At 60.6% G+C, this 13961-nt stretch overlaps 1 protein-coding gene across 1 annotated transcript in view; it reads left to right on the plus strand.

Annotated features, from left to right (window-relative positions):
* USP43 (ubiquitin specific peptidase 43) overlaps positions 1-13961 on the plus strand; it is a 163806-nt gene that overhangs the window by 96984 nt on the left and 52861 nt on the right. The window contains exons 5-6 of the mRNA XM_067547767.1: positions 12146-12281; positions 12801-12945. Coding sequence (XP_067403868.1) covers positions 12146-12281; positions 12801-12945 — 281 coding nt within the window. The remainder of the gene's footprint in view (positions 1-12145; positions 12282-12800; positions 12946-13961) is intronic.

Raw genomic sequence — 13961 nt, forward strand, 5'->3', positions numbered from 1 at the left:
ATTCCTGGCCTGCTGAAGATGTTCCCATAGGTCCATGACATACTGGAGCAGTCCCTTCACCGGTAACGGGACCTGCTCCCGCATAAGATCCAGGATTCCCCTCTGCTGTCGGTCGTATAGCAGTTCAAATGGTGAGAACTGAGTGGAGGCGTGAGGGACTTTCCAGATGGAGAGGAGCAACTGTGGGATCAGTTGGTCCCACCGCCGCAAATCTTCCAGGGGGAGCTTCCAAAGTATATACTTCACGGTCCAATTAAATTGCTCCACTAACCCATCGGTCTGGGGGTGATATATTGAGGTCTGGAGCTTCCAGACCCCAAGGATGTCACATACCTCCCGCAACAGTCGGGAGGTAAAATTAGTTCCCTGGTCTGTAAGGGGCTCCCGAGTTAGCCCTACTCTTGCGAACACCTTGATCAGTTCACCTGTAACCGTCCGGGCGGTAGCATTCTTTAGAGGGATGGCCTCCAGGAAGCAGGTGGCATAGTCCATCAGGACGAGGTACTGGTATGCCGCACTCAGTTTCAGGGGCCCAACCAGGTCTGTGGCCACCTGTTCGAATGGTGTTCCAATCGGAGAGGCACGAGGGGAGCCCGCGGAAGCCCTGTTGGGGCCGCCAGTTGTCATTCCAGGCAGGAGGCACAATAGTCCCGGACTTCCCGGGTCAGTATCCGGGCCAGGGTCTTATCGAGGCCCAGGTGGCCTGTGGCTGGGATGTCATGAGCCAGTCTCATCATGGCCCTCCAGTGGGTTCCCAGCACTATGAGCTGGGTGCAGGGGGTCTGAGTCCGGGCGTCCCACTCCAGGTGATAGAGCTGGTCTTGGTGCAATTTGAACTGCAGCCACTGGGCCACCCATTGGGGGTCGGTCACCACCCCTTCTACAGCAGCCAGTTGATTGTAGGCGTGGCTGTGGGTGGAGTCTTCCCACTGGTCTCGGCAAAAGTCGTCCCCTGGTTCCCCTGAGTCGGGGAGATCCATTCCCGCTGGAGGGGACTCTCCTGCCTGGGTCTCCATCTCTCGGGGTGGTTCCGAGGCGGGACCCATCTGTTGTCTTCAGGGGGCAACTCCTGCGGGTCTGGTGCTTCTGTCTTCGGAGGCCCCTTGCCTGGGGCGTCTTGGCTGCCTACCCGTTGGAGGATCCCCGCGAAGCCTAGCCAGTCCCAGCCTAGGATCACGGGGTATGGGAGGCGAGGTGCCAGCCCTACTAGCAACACCCAGGTGACCTGTCTGATGGTCAAGGGGACCGACAGGGTGGGATAAAACTTCTGATCCCCGTGGATGCAACGAAGGCCGACCTGTCCGAGAACCTGTCCATCCTCGGGGACCAGCTCCTGCAGAATGAGGGTCTGGTCACACTCTGAGTTAACCAGGGCCTCCAAATGCCTTCCCGCTAGGCCGATGGTGATTGTTCCTTTTGGGGTAGTCGGGTCCTGGGCTCATCTCTCCCCAGCGTAGACCAGGATGAAGGGGCATCAATTGTCGGGCACTGGCGTTGCAGGTGTCCCATCTGGCCACCCGGAACGTATGGGTCCACGTTCCCTGGGGTCTCCTGGGGCTGGTCCTCCTAGCCAGGGTTGGGCGCACCCGGAGCTCCGGGGGGTCCACGGGCCGTCCAGACTTGGGGTTCACTGCAGCCTGGCTCGTGGGGCCAGCTAACCCACAGTGATGAGTGGGGGGGGATGACCCAGCGGGGTTCTTCCCCCCGGCCGCTCTTGGCAACAAGGCACCCAGCTGCTGCATATACTGCCGCTGTAGCTCCTGCTGCTGGGCCCCCAGGTCCCGGACCAGTTGCTGCTGTTGTGCGCCCAGCGCTTGTAGCAGCTGCTGCAGCTGGGCTGCTTGTTGCTGCTCTTCGTGGCTGGCCCACCAACATCATCAACTTGTCAAAAATCCATCGTTGGACCAGTCTCAGGCATCCAACTCCAGATGGATCATCAGAGCGGGCAGTCCCCCTTCTGTTGGGGCAGCTGCCTGCATTCTCCACCATGTGTAAGCTGGTGGTACGGTCCGGCCGGGGCGTCGCGACCCTTCCTCGGGCCCAGGCTCCGAGGAAGGCCACAACTCCTTCCTTCAGGGGAATAACCAGTGCCCGTTTACAAGTCTTTAGCCCCGATCCCCAGTGGGGCGGGCTAGCAAGCGGTCTGGTGATCCTCTTCCTGCAACCGCAGAGGGTAGCACTCCCTCGCAGGGTGGTTAGGGAAGGGGAGAAGGGGGACACAGGCCCACCCGACTCCACTGAGTCCTAGCCCAAGGCCCTATTAGTGGAGCTCCAGCCGCAACACGCTGACGGGGTTTAGCCCCTGACTCAGCTGCTTGCTAGTTGGCTGTCCCTGGGCCACTTCCTCCCACCCTGTCCCCGGGTACCTGCAGCGGGTAGTCTCCCTCCGGATCACTGGGGTAGCAGGCGAGTGACAGTCCCACAAGTCCCTCACCGTCGACCGGCGGCAGGTCCGGGAACTCCTCTGTGTCATCAGCGGAGGGCAGCTCCTCCAGGTCCCAGGGGTTCCTCCGGTCCACAGGGTTCAGTCAGCTCCCGGGGGTCCCCAGCGTCAGACAGTTCCTCTAGGTCAGGGCCAGCCTCGGGGTATTTCCCACCTAGGGGCTCAGGTGGCTTGTTCCAGCTACTAGGGCTCGGTGGCCTCACCCAATCACTAAGTCTCAGCAGCCCTCCCCAGTCACTAGAGCCCGGTGGCTCGGTCCCATCACTAGGGCCCGGCAGGTTTGGAGGCTCCGCTGGGTGGAGCGGTTGCTCCAGGCTGGGGCTGGCCACAGCCTCCGGGAAGACACGCCTGTCTCCAGCATCAGCTTCCTCCCTACTGGGCTGCTAGGCCGGCCTTTTATACTGCCCCTTCCTGCCTTAGCTCTGCCCCTCTGGTGCCAGGCAGTTTGACCTGTAGGGCCCGGTTCTGCCCAGCAGGGGCGTCGCGACCCTTCCTTGGGCCCAACACTGCGAGGACGGCCCCAGCGCCTTGGTATAGGGAGCTGCGGAGCTCCACTCTGCTGCAGGGCCCAGACCTCCCTGCACTCCGTGCTGCTGCTGTGCGGGACCTTCTGGCCGGCCGGGAGGGAGCGAGTGGGTGAGTGGCCCCTCCACCACCACCACCTGTAGACGGGCCTTTCTGGCTGGTCCCTTCCCTGCTGCTGCTGCCTCCCCCCCTCACCCTGCCCCGTAGCTGCCCCCGCTGACCAGCCCCCTCCCTCCCTTTGCTGCCCTCCCCCCCCCGTGGTTTGTTTGTTGGTTGGTTTTTGTCTGTTTGTCCATGTGTTGGTTTGTTGCCCCACCCTCTTTGCTTTGGCCTCCTGCTCAGTCTGTTTGCCCTGCCCCAGCCCCTGTGTTAGTTTGTTCCCCGCCCCGCCCATGGCCTTGGAAGCTTTCCCCTGAGCCTTCCCAGCCCTGCTCCAGCCCCAAACTTCCCCCCTCCCCTGCCCATGGCTGCTTCCCTGCTGCTCCACCCCCCGTGCGACTTCCCCCCCGGCGCTCATGGGCCCCCTTTACTTGTCCCCCCTTCTTTTAGTTGACCCCCCTGCACACCACATCCCCTACACTGGTTTTGCCCCTGCCCCTCCCCGTGCAGCCGGAGGAGCCAGTGTCCCACCCAGGGCTGCTGAGTGCAGCCCCTGTCTCCCCACCTGGCTTGGCCTCCTTGGATTCCCTTGTGTTGGTTCCCTCCTCCCTCCCCGATCCCGGCACTGACCCTTCTCCTGCTCCTCACCCTGACCCTCTCCCTGCCCCAGTTCCCCTCCCCACCTCCGACCCTTCCCTTCCTCCCCATGCCACCTGCTTCTCTGCCGCCCCTGACATCATCTCCTTTCCCCTCCAGGGTTCCCAGGGAGTGACCTTTGCATTCACCTTTCCCGCCCGCCTGGGACTGCTGTCTTCCCTCTGTCGCCGCTCCCAGTGCCTGCTCCAATGGACCATGGGGTTGCCGTGAGTACCGGGCCAGAGGGCAACCCCCCCACAGTGCTGCAGGACGAGCTGCGCAGCTTCCTCCTGGACACACAGTGCCCGGAACTAGGTGCAGCTCGCCCTGCAGTGCTGGGGGGACTTCCACTACTTCCTCTGAGCTGTGAGGGCCACACTGAAGGAGGGAAAGGGACCAGGAAGCAGGACACTGGACTACCAGTGGTCCCGCAGCTTCTGTGATGCCCTGGTGACCTTCGGGACTGGCTGCGGGTTGCTGCAGAGCCTGATGGGAGCCGCTAGCACTCCTGCCCACGAGGATCCCCCCCAGCCCTCCTCATGCCTGTCATCTTCGCAACCTTGAACACCCGGGGCTATAGGACGGGTCTCCGCAGGAGCCAGGTGCTCTCCTTCCTTCGGAAGGCAGGGTATTTTGTGCTGTTCCTGCAGGAGACCCATACGGATCCAGCCGCCGAGGCCAGTTGGCGGCTGGAGTGGGAGGACGGGGTGTTCCTTAGTCACCTCTCCGCCCATGTGGGCGGAGTGGCCATCCTGTTCTCCCCCGACCTGCAGCCTGAGGTGCTGGGGGTCGCTGAGGTTGTGCCGGGCTGCCTGCTGCACCTCCGAGTCTGCATGGAGGGGCTGGCATTGAACCTTGTCAACGTCTATGCCCCGACATAGGGCCTGGGAGCGGGTGCGGTTTTTCCAGCAGGCGTCCACTATCCTCAGCACCCTGGATCCTCTTGAATGCCTGGTTCTGGGCATGGACTTTAACACCAACCTCGAGGAACGAGACTGCACGGGGACTGAACGCTGCCCGGCCGCCGTGGACATCCTTCGGGGGATTGTAGACCATCACTCTCTGGTGGACGTCTGGCGTGACCACCACCCGGACAACGTCATCACCTTTACCTTTGTCCAGGTGGGGGAAGACCGGTTGAGCTACTCCTGGTTGGACAGCATCTATCTTTCCTGCCACCATCTCTCATGGGCCCACTCCTCCAGCATACGGCCGGCCCCATTCTTGGATCACCACCTGGTGACCATGACGGCCTCTCTCACTGCAGAGAGCCCGGGGGCGGTCTACTGGAACTTTAACAACAGCCTGCTGGAGGATGTGGCCTTTGTGGCGTCCTTCCGGGAGTTCTGGCTGGCCTGGCGGGAGCAGAGGTGCGCCTTTCCCTCAGCACAGCGCTGGTGGGATGTGGGAAGGTGCGCGCCCGGCTCTTCTGATGCGACTATGCTCAGGGGGCCAGCCGGCGGAGGGATGTGGGGATAGGGCAGCTGGAGTGGGAGGTCTTAGAGCTGGAGAGGCGTCTTGCCGCCAGCCCCGAGGATCCGTCCCTCTGCTGAGCATGCCGGGAGAAGCATGAGGAGCTCCAGGCCCTCAAAGCCCTTCGGGCTCGGGGCGCCTTTGTTCAATCCCGCATCCGTCTCCTTCGGGAGATGGATCGCGGCTCCCACTTCTTCTACACCCTGGAGAAACACAGGGGGGTCCGGAAGCACGTCACCTGCCTCCTGGCAGAGGATGGCGACCCCCTCATGGATCCGGCAGAGATGTGCAGAAGGGCCAGGGCCTTCTATGCTAGCCTCTTCTCCCTGGATTCAACCAAAGCTGCCACCCGCAGGGTGCCCAGGAATGAACTTTCCTCGGTCAGCACGGGCGACTGGGAGCGGCTGGAGCTGCCTCTCACTCTAGCCAAGTTCTCGGAAGCCCTCCGCCTCATGCCCACGAACAAATCCCCGGGCATGGATGGGCTGACCATGGAGTTCTACCACGCATTCTGGGTCGTCCTCAGCCCGGACCTGGCCACTGTCTGGGCCGAGTCCGAGGACAGCAGAGTGCTCCCCTTCTCGTGCAGGCGAGCCGTGCTTGCCCTGTTCTCCAAGAAGGGGGATCTCCGTGACCTTTGGAACTGTCATCCCGTCTCGCTCCTCGGCACTGACTATAAAATCATGGCCAAGGCCATCTCGCTGAGGCTGGGGTCCGTGCTGCAAGACGTGGTCCATCCTGACCAGACCTACACCGTCCCAGGCCATACCATCTTCGATAATCTCTACCTGAGCTGGGGCCTCTTGGAGCTCAGGTGTAGGGATGGTCTGTTGTTCCCCCTCCTGTCCATGGACCAGGAAAAGGCATTCGACAGGATGGACCACAGGTATCTCCTGGGCACCCTGAGGGCGTTCGGCTTCGGGCCCCATTTTGTGGGTTTTTCTCTGGGTGCTGTATGCCTCCGTGGAGTGCCTGGTCAAGCTCAACTGGACCCTGACCGAACCGGTCAGTTTCAGGCGAGGGGTGCATCAAGGCTGTCTGCTGTCGGGCCAGCTGTACGCTCTGGCCATTGAGCCCTTCCTGTCTCCTCTGCCGGAGGCTGACGGGGTTGGTGCTCCGTGAGCCAGAGTTGAGGCTGATCCTGTCAGCGTACGCCGATGACATACTCCTTGTGGTTCAGGACCCGGGCGACCTGGTGCGGTTGGAAGCTTGCCTGGCCATCTACTCAGCATCCTCCTCTGCCTGTGTCAACTGGGTCAAGAGCTCTGGCCTGATGATAGGGGCCGGGTGGCGGGCAAGCTCCCTCCCACCCACGCTTCAAGCCATCCGGTGGAGCGCGGGTCCGCTGCTCTATCTGGGCGTTTACCTCTCCGCCACCCATCCCTCCCCGCCAGAGAACTGGCACGATTTGGAGGACAGGGTGTCTGAGCGGCTGCGCAGGTGGACAGGACTGCTCTGGTGCCTCTCCCTTCAGGGGAGGGCACTGGTGCTCAACCAGCTGGTCCTGTCCATGCTCTGGCACCGGCTCAACACTCTGGTCCCAACCCCGAGACTCCTGGCCCATCTCCAGCGGCCAATTCTGGAGTTCTTTTGGCCGAGCCTGCACTGGCTCTCTGCGGGGATCCTGAGTCTCCCCCTGAAGGAAGGAGGGCAGGGCCTGTGCTGCCTCTGCAGCCAGGTCCACACCTTCCGCCTCCAGGCCCTGCAGAGACTCCTTTACAGTGCAGGTAGTCCGGCGTGGAGCCACTTGGCGCACGCCTTCCTCTGCCACCTCTGGGGGCTCCGTTATGACCGGCAGCTCCTTTATCTCCATCCTTTATCTCCATCTTCTGCGAGACCTCTCCGAGCTGCTGATCTTCTACCAGGACCTCCTCCGGGCCTGGAGGCTGGTCTCAGCCTTCAGGCCCCTTGCGGCCACTGAGGGGGGATCTCCTCGCGGAGCCCCTGCTACACAACCCCCAACTCAGTGTGCAGGTGGCGAAGGCCCCCTCGGTGCGACAGAGGTTGGTCCTGGCGGGAGTCACCAGAGTCGGAGACCTCCTGGCCTATGATGGGGGGACTGGGTGGATCCCCAGGCGCTGGCTCGGTGCACGGGGCTCTCCAACCTTCTAACCCCCCGGCGCGTACTCCAGGAGGTGAGGGCAGCCTTGTCCTCCGCTGCTCGGGTCTGCCTCGAGCAGGTCTTGCGAGAGGACGCCCCCCCGCTCCTCCCTCAGTCCCAGCCCTCCGGTGCTTTCCATCGGGCCCCGGCACCGCAAGCCCCCCCGGCCACCCTCTCCCCACGCACCGGGCCGGCTGCACGACTTGCAGCCAGTCCTTTTCCAAACCGCGCCGAAGGACCATCTGTACACGCTCGTGCTCCACACCCTCCATTTCCTCGCTCTCGTGTCCTGCCCTGACACCAAATGGCAGAACCCGCTACCACCTGCGGACCCCCGGTGGGCCAGTCTCTACTCCACCCTGACCCTACGGCCCGCTGGGGACATCAGTTGGCAGCTCCTTCACAGAGCTGTGAGCATGGGTGTGTACTTGGCAGGGTTCACCACTCGCCCGACACCTGCTCCTACTGTGGCATGAGGGAGACCCTGGTGCACGCTTACCTGGAGTGTGCCAGGCTGCAGCCCCTCTTCTGGCTCCTCCAGAACCAACTCCTGAGGTTCTGGCTGCACTTCTCCCTGCACCTGTTCATCTACGCACACCCCATCCGTGGCCCCACGAAGTCACGGGACTTCCTCGTCCATCTCCTCCTCGCCCAGGCCAAAATGGCCATCTACAAGACCAGGGAGAGGAGGTTGGCTGGGGGGCTGCTCTGCGACTATGGGGCCTACTTCTATTCCCTTGTGCACTCACGCATCCGGGCAGAGTTCCTCTGGGCAGCGTCTGCCGGCTCCCTTGACACCTTCCGGGGGCAGTGGGCGCTGTCCAGGGCTCTCTGCTCGGTGTCCCCTTCCCGTTCCCTCTGTTTAAACCTGTGACCCCCATGACCACTCCTTTTTTCATTAGTTGTCCCGCGCACTTAGTTGTGTCCTGGATCCAGTGACTCCTCCCACTTCCCAGGTTACAAATAGTACACTCTTAAACCGCAACCTCTCCCTGGTCAGGACTGCGCACTGCCTGCCCTGGGGCCTGGGCAGTTGTGGGGAATGTCTCTGCTGGGTTAAGCCAAATTCTGCAGAATGTGGTGGCTGTGTGAAGCTGCCCTGAGCTTAGAGGTCAGGAGTTGTGGGCCCAGCCCCAGCCCCGTGGGCAAGAGCAGCTGGCAAGGAACCGGGTGTGTCATTAACGCCATCTGTGTCTTGTGTGAGCTTACCAAACACAGGCGCAAATGGTACCAGGGTTGTGGGTGCACAGTAGGGCTGTGTGTGTGCGTGCAGAGAGGAGTTCTGTGAGTGGGTGTGTGCAGTTGAGGGTTGTGTAGGGGTGTGTGTGTGTGTGTATGTGTGTGTGGGAGGAGGGGTGAAATGAGGAAACTGCTTGTAATTTCACTGGCTAATTCCAGTCGTGTTGCCACCAGTGTCTCAAACCGGTTCCTCTGGCAAGACATTGTCCTGAGTCCGGCAGCTCCTTCTGCTGGAGGCTGCAGTGTACAGGCTAAGTAAGCCACTGCCAGCTTCTTCTGGGATTTCTTTTCAGAGCCAGAGTCGCCTGGTCTCTTAGACACTGCTAGCTTCCTCTCCTACCGTCCCTTTGCACAGCAAATCTCCCATGCTGTGCTGCACAGCTTGGCTTCTCTAAATTGATACTATCATTATTCCTCTGGGGCCTTCATTGACAGATTTAAATACTTGATAACCCTATGTAGCAGAATGCAGAGGGCCACCCGGAGCCCTCGGTGTGCATCGCCGCACCAAGGGGTTCATTTCCTTGGCTGAGTAAGTATTGCTTATTGGCTAATAGTCCGAGGCTCTGACATTCTGGAGCAGATGGGGGGATCCCACCAGCAGGTCTGAGCCAAACGCTACAATGATTAGTTCCTGCAGAATACAGTGTTCTGTGGCTATGTGAGCGGTGTGGGAGGGGAACTCGGGCCGGGACTGGGAACCCACTGGCCCAGCGCTGAATGAGCGGAGGGAAAGCTCCCAGGGGGGTGGGCGCTCTAAACTCTGTGCTGAGATGGATGGGGGAAGGATGAGACCACGTTACACTGCCTAGACCATCTTTCTGCCCGAGCAGGATGGAGTCCTTACACAGAGAGGGTTTCTCCTGTGCGGTTGTAGGATATAAACTCTTTCCCATCTGTTCCATTTCCCTACCTTGCCTCTCAGCCTCCCTGCGGCTGTACAGGGCAGCTGCCTGGTGGATAGGGCACTTTGCTCCCCAGCCAGATGTGCATCCTCTGCCCCATCCAGAGTCCAAAGTAAACAGAAGCCCCATGAGTGCAAGCCCAGCCCTCTGCTCTGTGCCGGCTTCTCTTCCTCCGCGGCCCCGAGATGGCTAAGTGTGCCTGTCCCCAGAGGACGGCAGTGATGGCGACCTGGCCTCTCTAAGAAGGCCCAGCCTTGGGCCTGTTCAGGAAGCCAGTGCCTGATTCTTGTCCAAACCCCTCTGTGCTCCCATGCTCATCTAAAGCAAGGCGCTGCTGAGCCGGAGGCCCCTGTGTCCTCTTTCCTCCTCCTCCTCCTCCACCCACCCTGAGTGTCTGCCTCCGCAGCGGGATTCCCCAGGGAGGTTTGGTTTCACCGCTCAGGCTTGGTGCATGTGATGGGGTGTCCATCCCACCCCTCTGGCTACAGTCCCGGCCCTGGGCTCCATGCACACTCCCAGCCCTAGCCCCGCTCCCGGCCCTGGCCTCACTCCTGGCCCCGGAACTGGCCCTGGCTTCTGGGGCGACGTGGACCAAAAACGTTTGGGGCCCACTGCTCTAAGGGAAAGGGAGTTAGGCGGGGCGAGGAGGAACTCCCAGAGACAGTAAGGCCTGCCTGAGGGGTCTGGCAGGAGGCCGAGGGTGAAGTAGCCATGGAGAGCAGAGGACACTGTGGGGCAAACCCAGAGCTAGAGCAGGGGGTCAAGAGACGGTAGGAAGGAGCCCAGGGAAACGGCAACGAGTGGAGACTGAGCCGCCCTGGATAGCTCGTCATGGGGTCCCCAGGCCGGACCCCAAGTAACGGGGCCAGGACCTAGAATTGGACCAGAAGACTGCCTGAATTGGCATCCCACCAGCTGGTCTGGGGGGACTTTGTTACACCGAGGGGGGTCTGTACAGTCCTGGCTGAGTCGGGGGGAGAGAGGTCGCAGAGTGAGTAACTGACAGCAGGGGGCGCCAGATGGGGCAAGAGCTAACTCCCAGAGCTAGCCACAAGGAGGTGCCCTTGCAGTGAGTGGACCCCACTGAGAACCCGTGATGTGTTCCTGCGGGTTCCAGCCCGGGACCCTGTGACTAGCAATCCAGGACCAGCACACATCCTTGGGGCTGGAACAGGTTCCCCACGTGCCCCATGTGGTTACTGTAGTCCCCAGCTGCAGAGTGTGCACATGCTGCCTGGGTGTGAAGGGCCCAGGGGTGAACAAGTGCAATTGTCAGTGCATCTGGTGGGGCTGGCCAAGGAGCTCTCCTGGCCTTCCCCACAAAGGGCCGATGTGCCCAGGAGCGGCTGCTGTGTGAGCCCAGACTCATGAGGTGCCGTGTCCTCACAACAGCCCTGGTGCTTTGCTGGGGTTGAAAGGCCGTGCAAGCCCCCTCGAAAGCCATCAGCAGAAGTGGGCAAGGGTGCCACCGCCTGCACCTCTTCCTGCCTCCCTTGTGCCAGACCCATCGGCGGCCTGGGCAGCCTTTTGGGGGGACTGGCTGGCTCCACCCACCTCTGCAGAGGTAGGGCCGCCTGTGGCTCTCTGGAAGGAATGGAAATTGGTGTCAGCTTTATAAACTTTATTAAACCGTTGAACAACCACAAGCGGAGCAGGCAGCCGTGGCCCCAGAGCTAGGCCTGTTAATACCACTCAGCTAAAGGAAGAATAAAGCAGCATCTCTGGCAACTCACTGAGTGAGCATCTGGCCTGGCCTGGAATTAAATTCCCAGCCCAGTGAAATCAGCCGGTGAATGTGATCAGTCTGCATGTGCCCGGATCGGGGCTCTGAGGAGGTGGCCATGTGCATGGCTATAAGCGCCAGCTGCCATACTGTATCTACGGCACTTACCTGGCCTGGCGGCTGAGCACCTCACAAGCGCCAAGGTGTTTATCCTCACCCATTCCGCGAGGCAGGGCGGGGCGGTTATCCCTATTGAACGAATGGGAGCTGAGGCACAGACAGGCGAAGGAGGCGTCTGCACTGCACATTTTGGGTAGGTCGAGACTGCAATAAAACGCCCGTGGCTGAGCTGACTTGGGCTCGGGCTGCAGGGCTATAAAGTTGCAGTGTAGACGCTGGGGCTGGAGCCTGGGCTCTGGGACCCTCTCCCCTTGCAGGGTGTTTTGATTTACCTCTGTAAATCTGCTTGGACCAGCTAACAAGGGTGAGACATTGCTAATTCAAGAGCATGTTAGTGTGTAGAACTTAGACTGCAATCTTTTGTTCATTTCATTTGGTAACTGCCTTTAAACTCTGTACACTTGCCACTTATAATCACTTCAGATCTATTTTTGTATAGTTAATAACCTTGTTTAATGTTTTATCTTAACCAGTATGTTTTGAGTGAAGTGTTTAGACAAACTGCTCAGTAACAAAAGCTGGTGTATATTCCTTCCACTTCAAGGAAAGGCCGGACTGGATAATAATCTTCCCTAGCCAGTCTTTTTGACCGGGGTAGACGGAGTGGTCCATGTGGGTCTGGGCTGAGGAGCCAGCTGGAGTTTCTCTAGTGTTGGTTTGTGAGCAGCAGGAAAGCGTTCATTGAATTGATCTGGGCATGGTCCCTGCCCGTGGAGGGCTGTGTAAGTGCAGCACCTGCTTGGGGTTTGTAGCCTGTCACAGCACCACAGAGTGAGAGGGAGCCCAGGCTGGTCTGACCCATCTGCTCCTCTGTTTTTCAGGCCCTTGAATGTCACCTTAGTTTTCCAGTCCAAGAGCCAGCGGTTCCTGCGGATAGGCTTAGCCATGCCCATCTTCAGCACGGTGGCGACCCTACGGGCAATGGTGGCAGAAGAAGGCAAAATCCCACCTGATCAGGTGAGTCGGGGCCAGATCCTCCCTCCACCTGTCCCAAGCCTGGAGTAGCCAGGTGGCCAGTTACGCCCTGCAGAGGGCCCCCTTGGTGCAACTGGGGATGCCCACTCCAGCCAGGCAAGGCTAACGTGGCCAGGAAGGGGCCCCAGCGGTATCTCAGACACTCTGGTGCAGGGACACACTGGGGCATGAATGTTACCCACAGTGAGTGTGTATCACAGATCCGCCCTCGGTGCCTGATGTCGGGGGGATGGGTGTGTTGCAGCCCTGTCAGCAAGCCTGGCTCCTAGCCGTAGCCGCTCATGCTTTTAGCTCCAGAGATCCTCCACGCACACGTCCACAGAGCTTCGCTGCCTTGAGCCGCTGCATGGAGCACCGGGAACCCCTTAGTTGCTCTCCAAGCTCATGACTCTCCAGATGCAGGCCAGACCTGGCCACTGGGGTGGGTTTCTCATCGACACCTTTCTGACCTTCAAGCTTCGGGAGGGAAGATGGGTCGCTGACCATTCCCCTGCACTGCAGGTGATCCTGGCGGAGGTGTATCCCAGCGGGTTCCAGCGCTCCTTCCACGACGAGGAGGATGTGAACGTCATCGCGGAGGGCGACAGTGTCTATGCCTTCCAGGTCCCTCTGCCATTCAGCAGAGGCAGCTCGTCCCGGCTCTCAGGTACAGGACTACAGTTGGGTTCGTTCGTGGCTGGCTGGTGGGGACATGCATGTGGAACAAAGCCAGTCCTTCCAGTCTCCTCCCCTAGCCACCTTTTCTGATCCTTGCTGGCAGGATCTGACAGAGAGCATTCTGCTTCCACGTCAGAGCCACTCCCCACGTGCTTGGAACAGCAGGCGCCCTGCAGTTTCAATGAACAGAAATTGAAGTGGGATTTACTGGCAGGGCAGAAGGAAAGTCCCTGGCACCCATCGGGGCAGGCCAGAGGCATGCAGTGCCACCATGCTGGTGGCCGGGGCCCACATGTGCCTGCCCAGGTAACTGACGTGCCCTTCCCCGGGACAGAGCTATGGCCAGTGTAGGTGCGGTGTACAAACCCCTAAGGGAGTTAGGGCCCCACATCCCTTGAAATTCAATGAGAGTTGGGCACCTCAGCCTCCCTCAGCTCCTTTGGGAAGCCTGCCGTGGGCTCTGTTTAGCAGTAGAGTTGGTGCAGGGAGGGCAGACTGACTAGCCCTGTCCTGCGCGGGACAGACCCAGACTCAGGCTCCTGTGGGCCGGAGTCTGAGTGACCTGGCCTGAAGAACAGGCCCCGCACCAGGCAGGGCAGGGCAAGGCAGGGAGTTCAACCTGGGTGTCCACAGGCCTGTGCCCTGCCCTGTTCAGAGCCTTGCTCCAAAGGCGCTTTTGTTCTAGGCGAAGCCCATTTGGAAAGCTCAAAATGGACTTGTCATTTTCCGGCCAGCCCGGTGAAGCCACCGCTCCCGTGTCGAGGTGGCAGGCCGTGCCGTGCCGGGCCGTGCCGTGCCAGAGGAGTGCATGGGGTGGGGAGAAGAACCGCAGGAACCAAGCGGCATGTCCAGGTTTCCTAGGGAGCTGTAGGAGACTCTTTAATGCTGATCTAGACGAGATGCTGCCCTCCCAGGTGTCAGTGTGACAGGGACACGCCTGTTTGCTCAGAGCCTGCACCGGGGAGTCTGCGCCACCTCCCTCTGCTCTTGGGCTGAGGAGATACC

Source organism: Emydura macquarii, unplaced genomic scaffold (assembly GCF_026122565.2).
Source record: "Emydura macquarii macquarii isolate MOO-44397 ecotype Brisbane River unplaced genomic scaffold, CSIRO-AGI_Emac_v2 contig_1230, whole genome shotgun sequence".
NCBI classification, from domain to species: domain Eukaryota; kingdom Metazoa; phylum Chordata; order Testudines; family Chelidae; genus Emydura; species Emydura macquarii.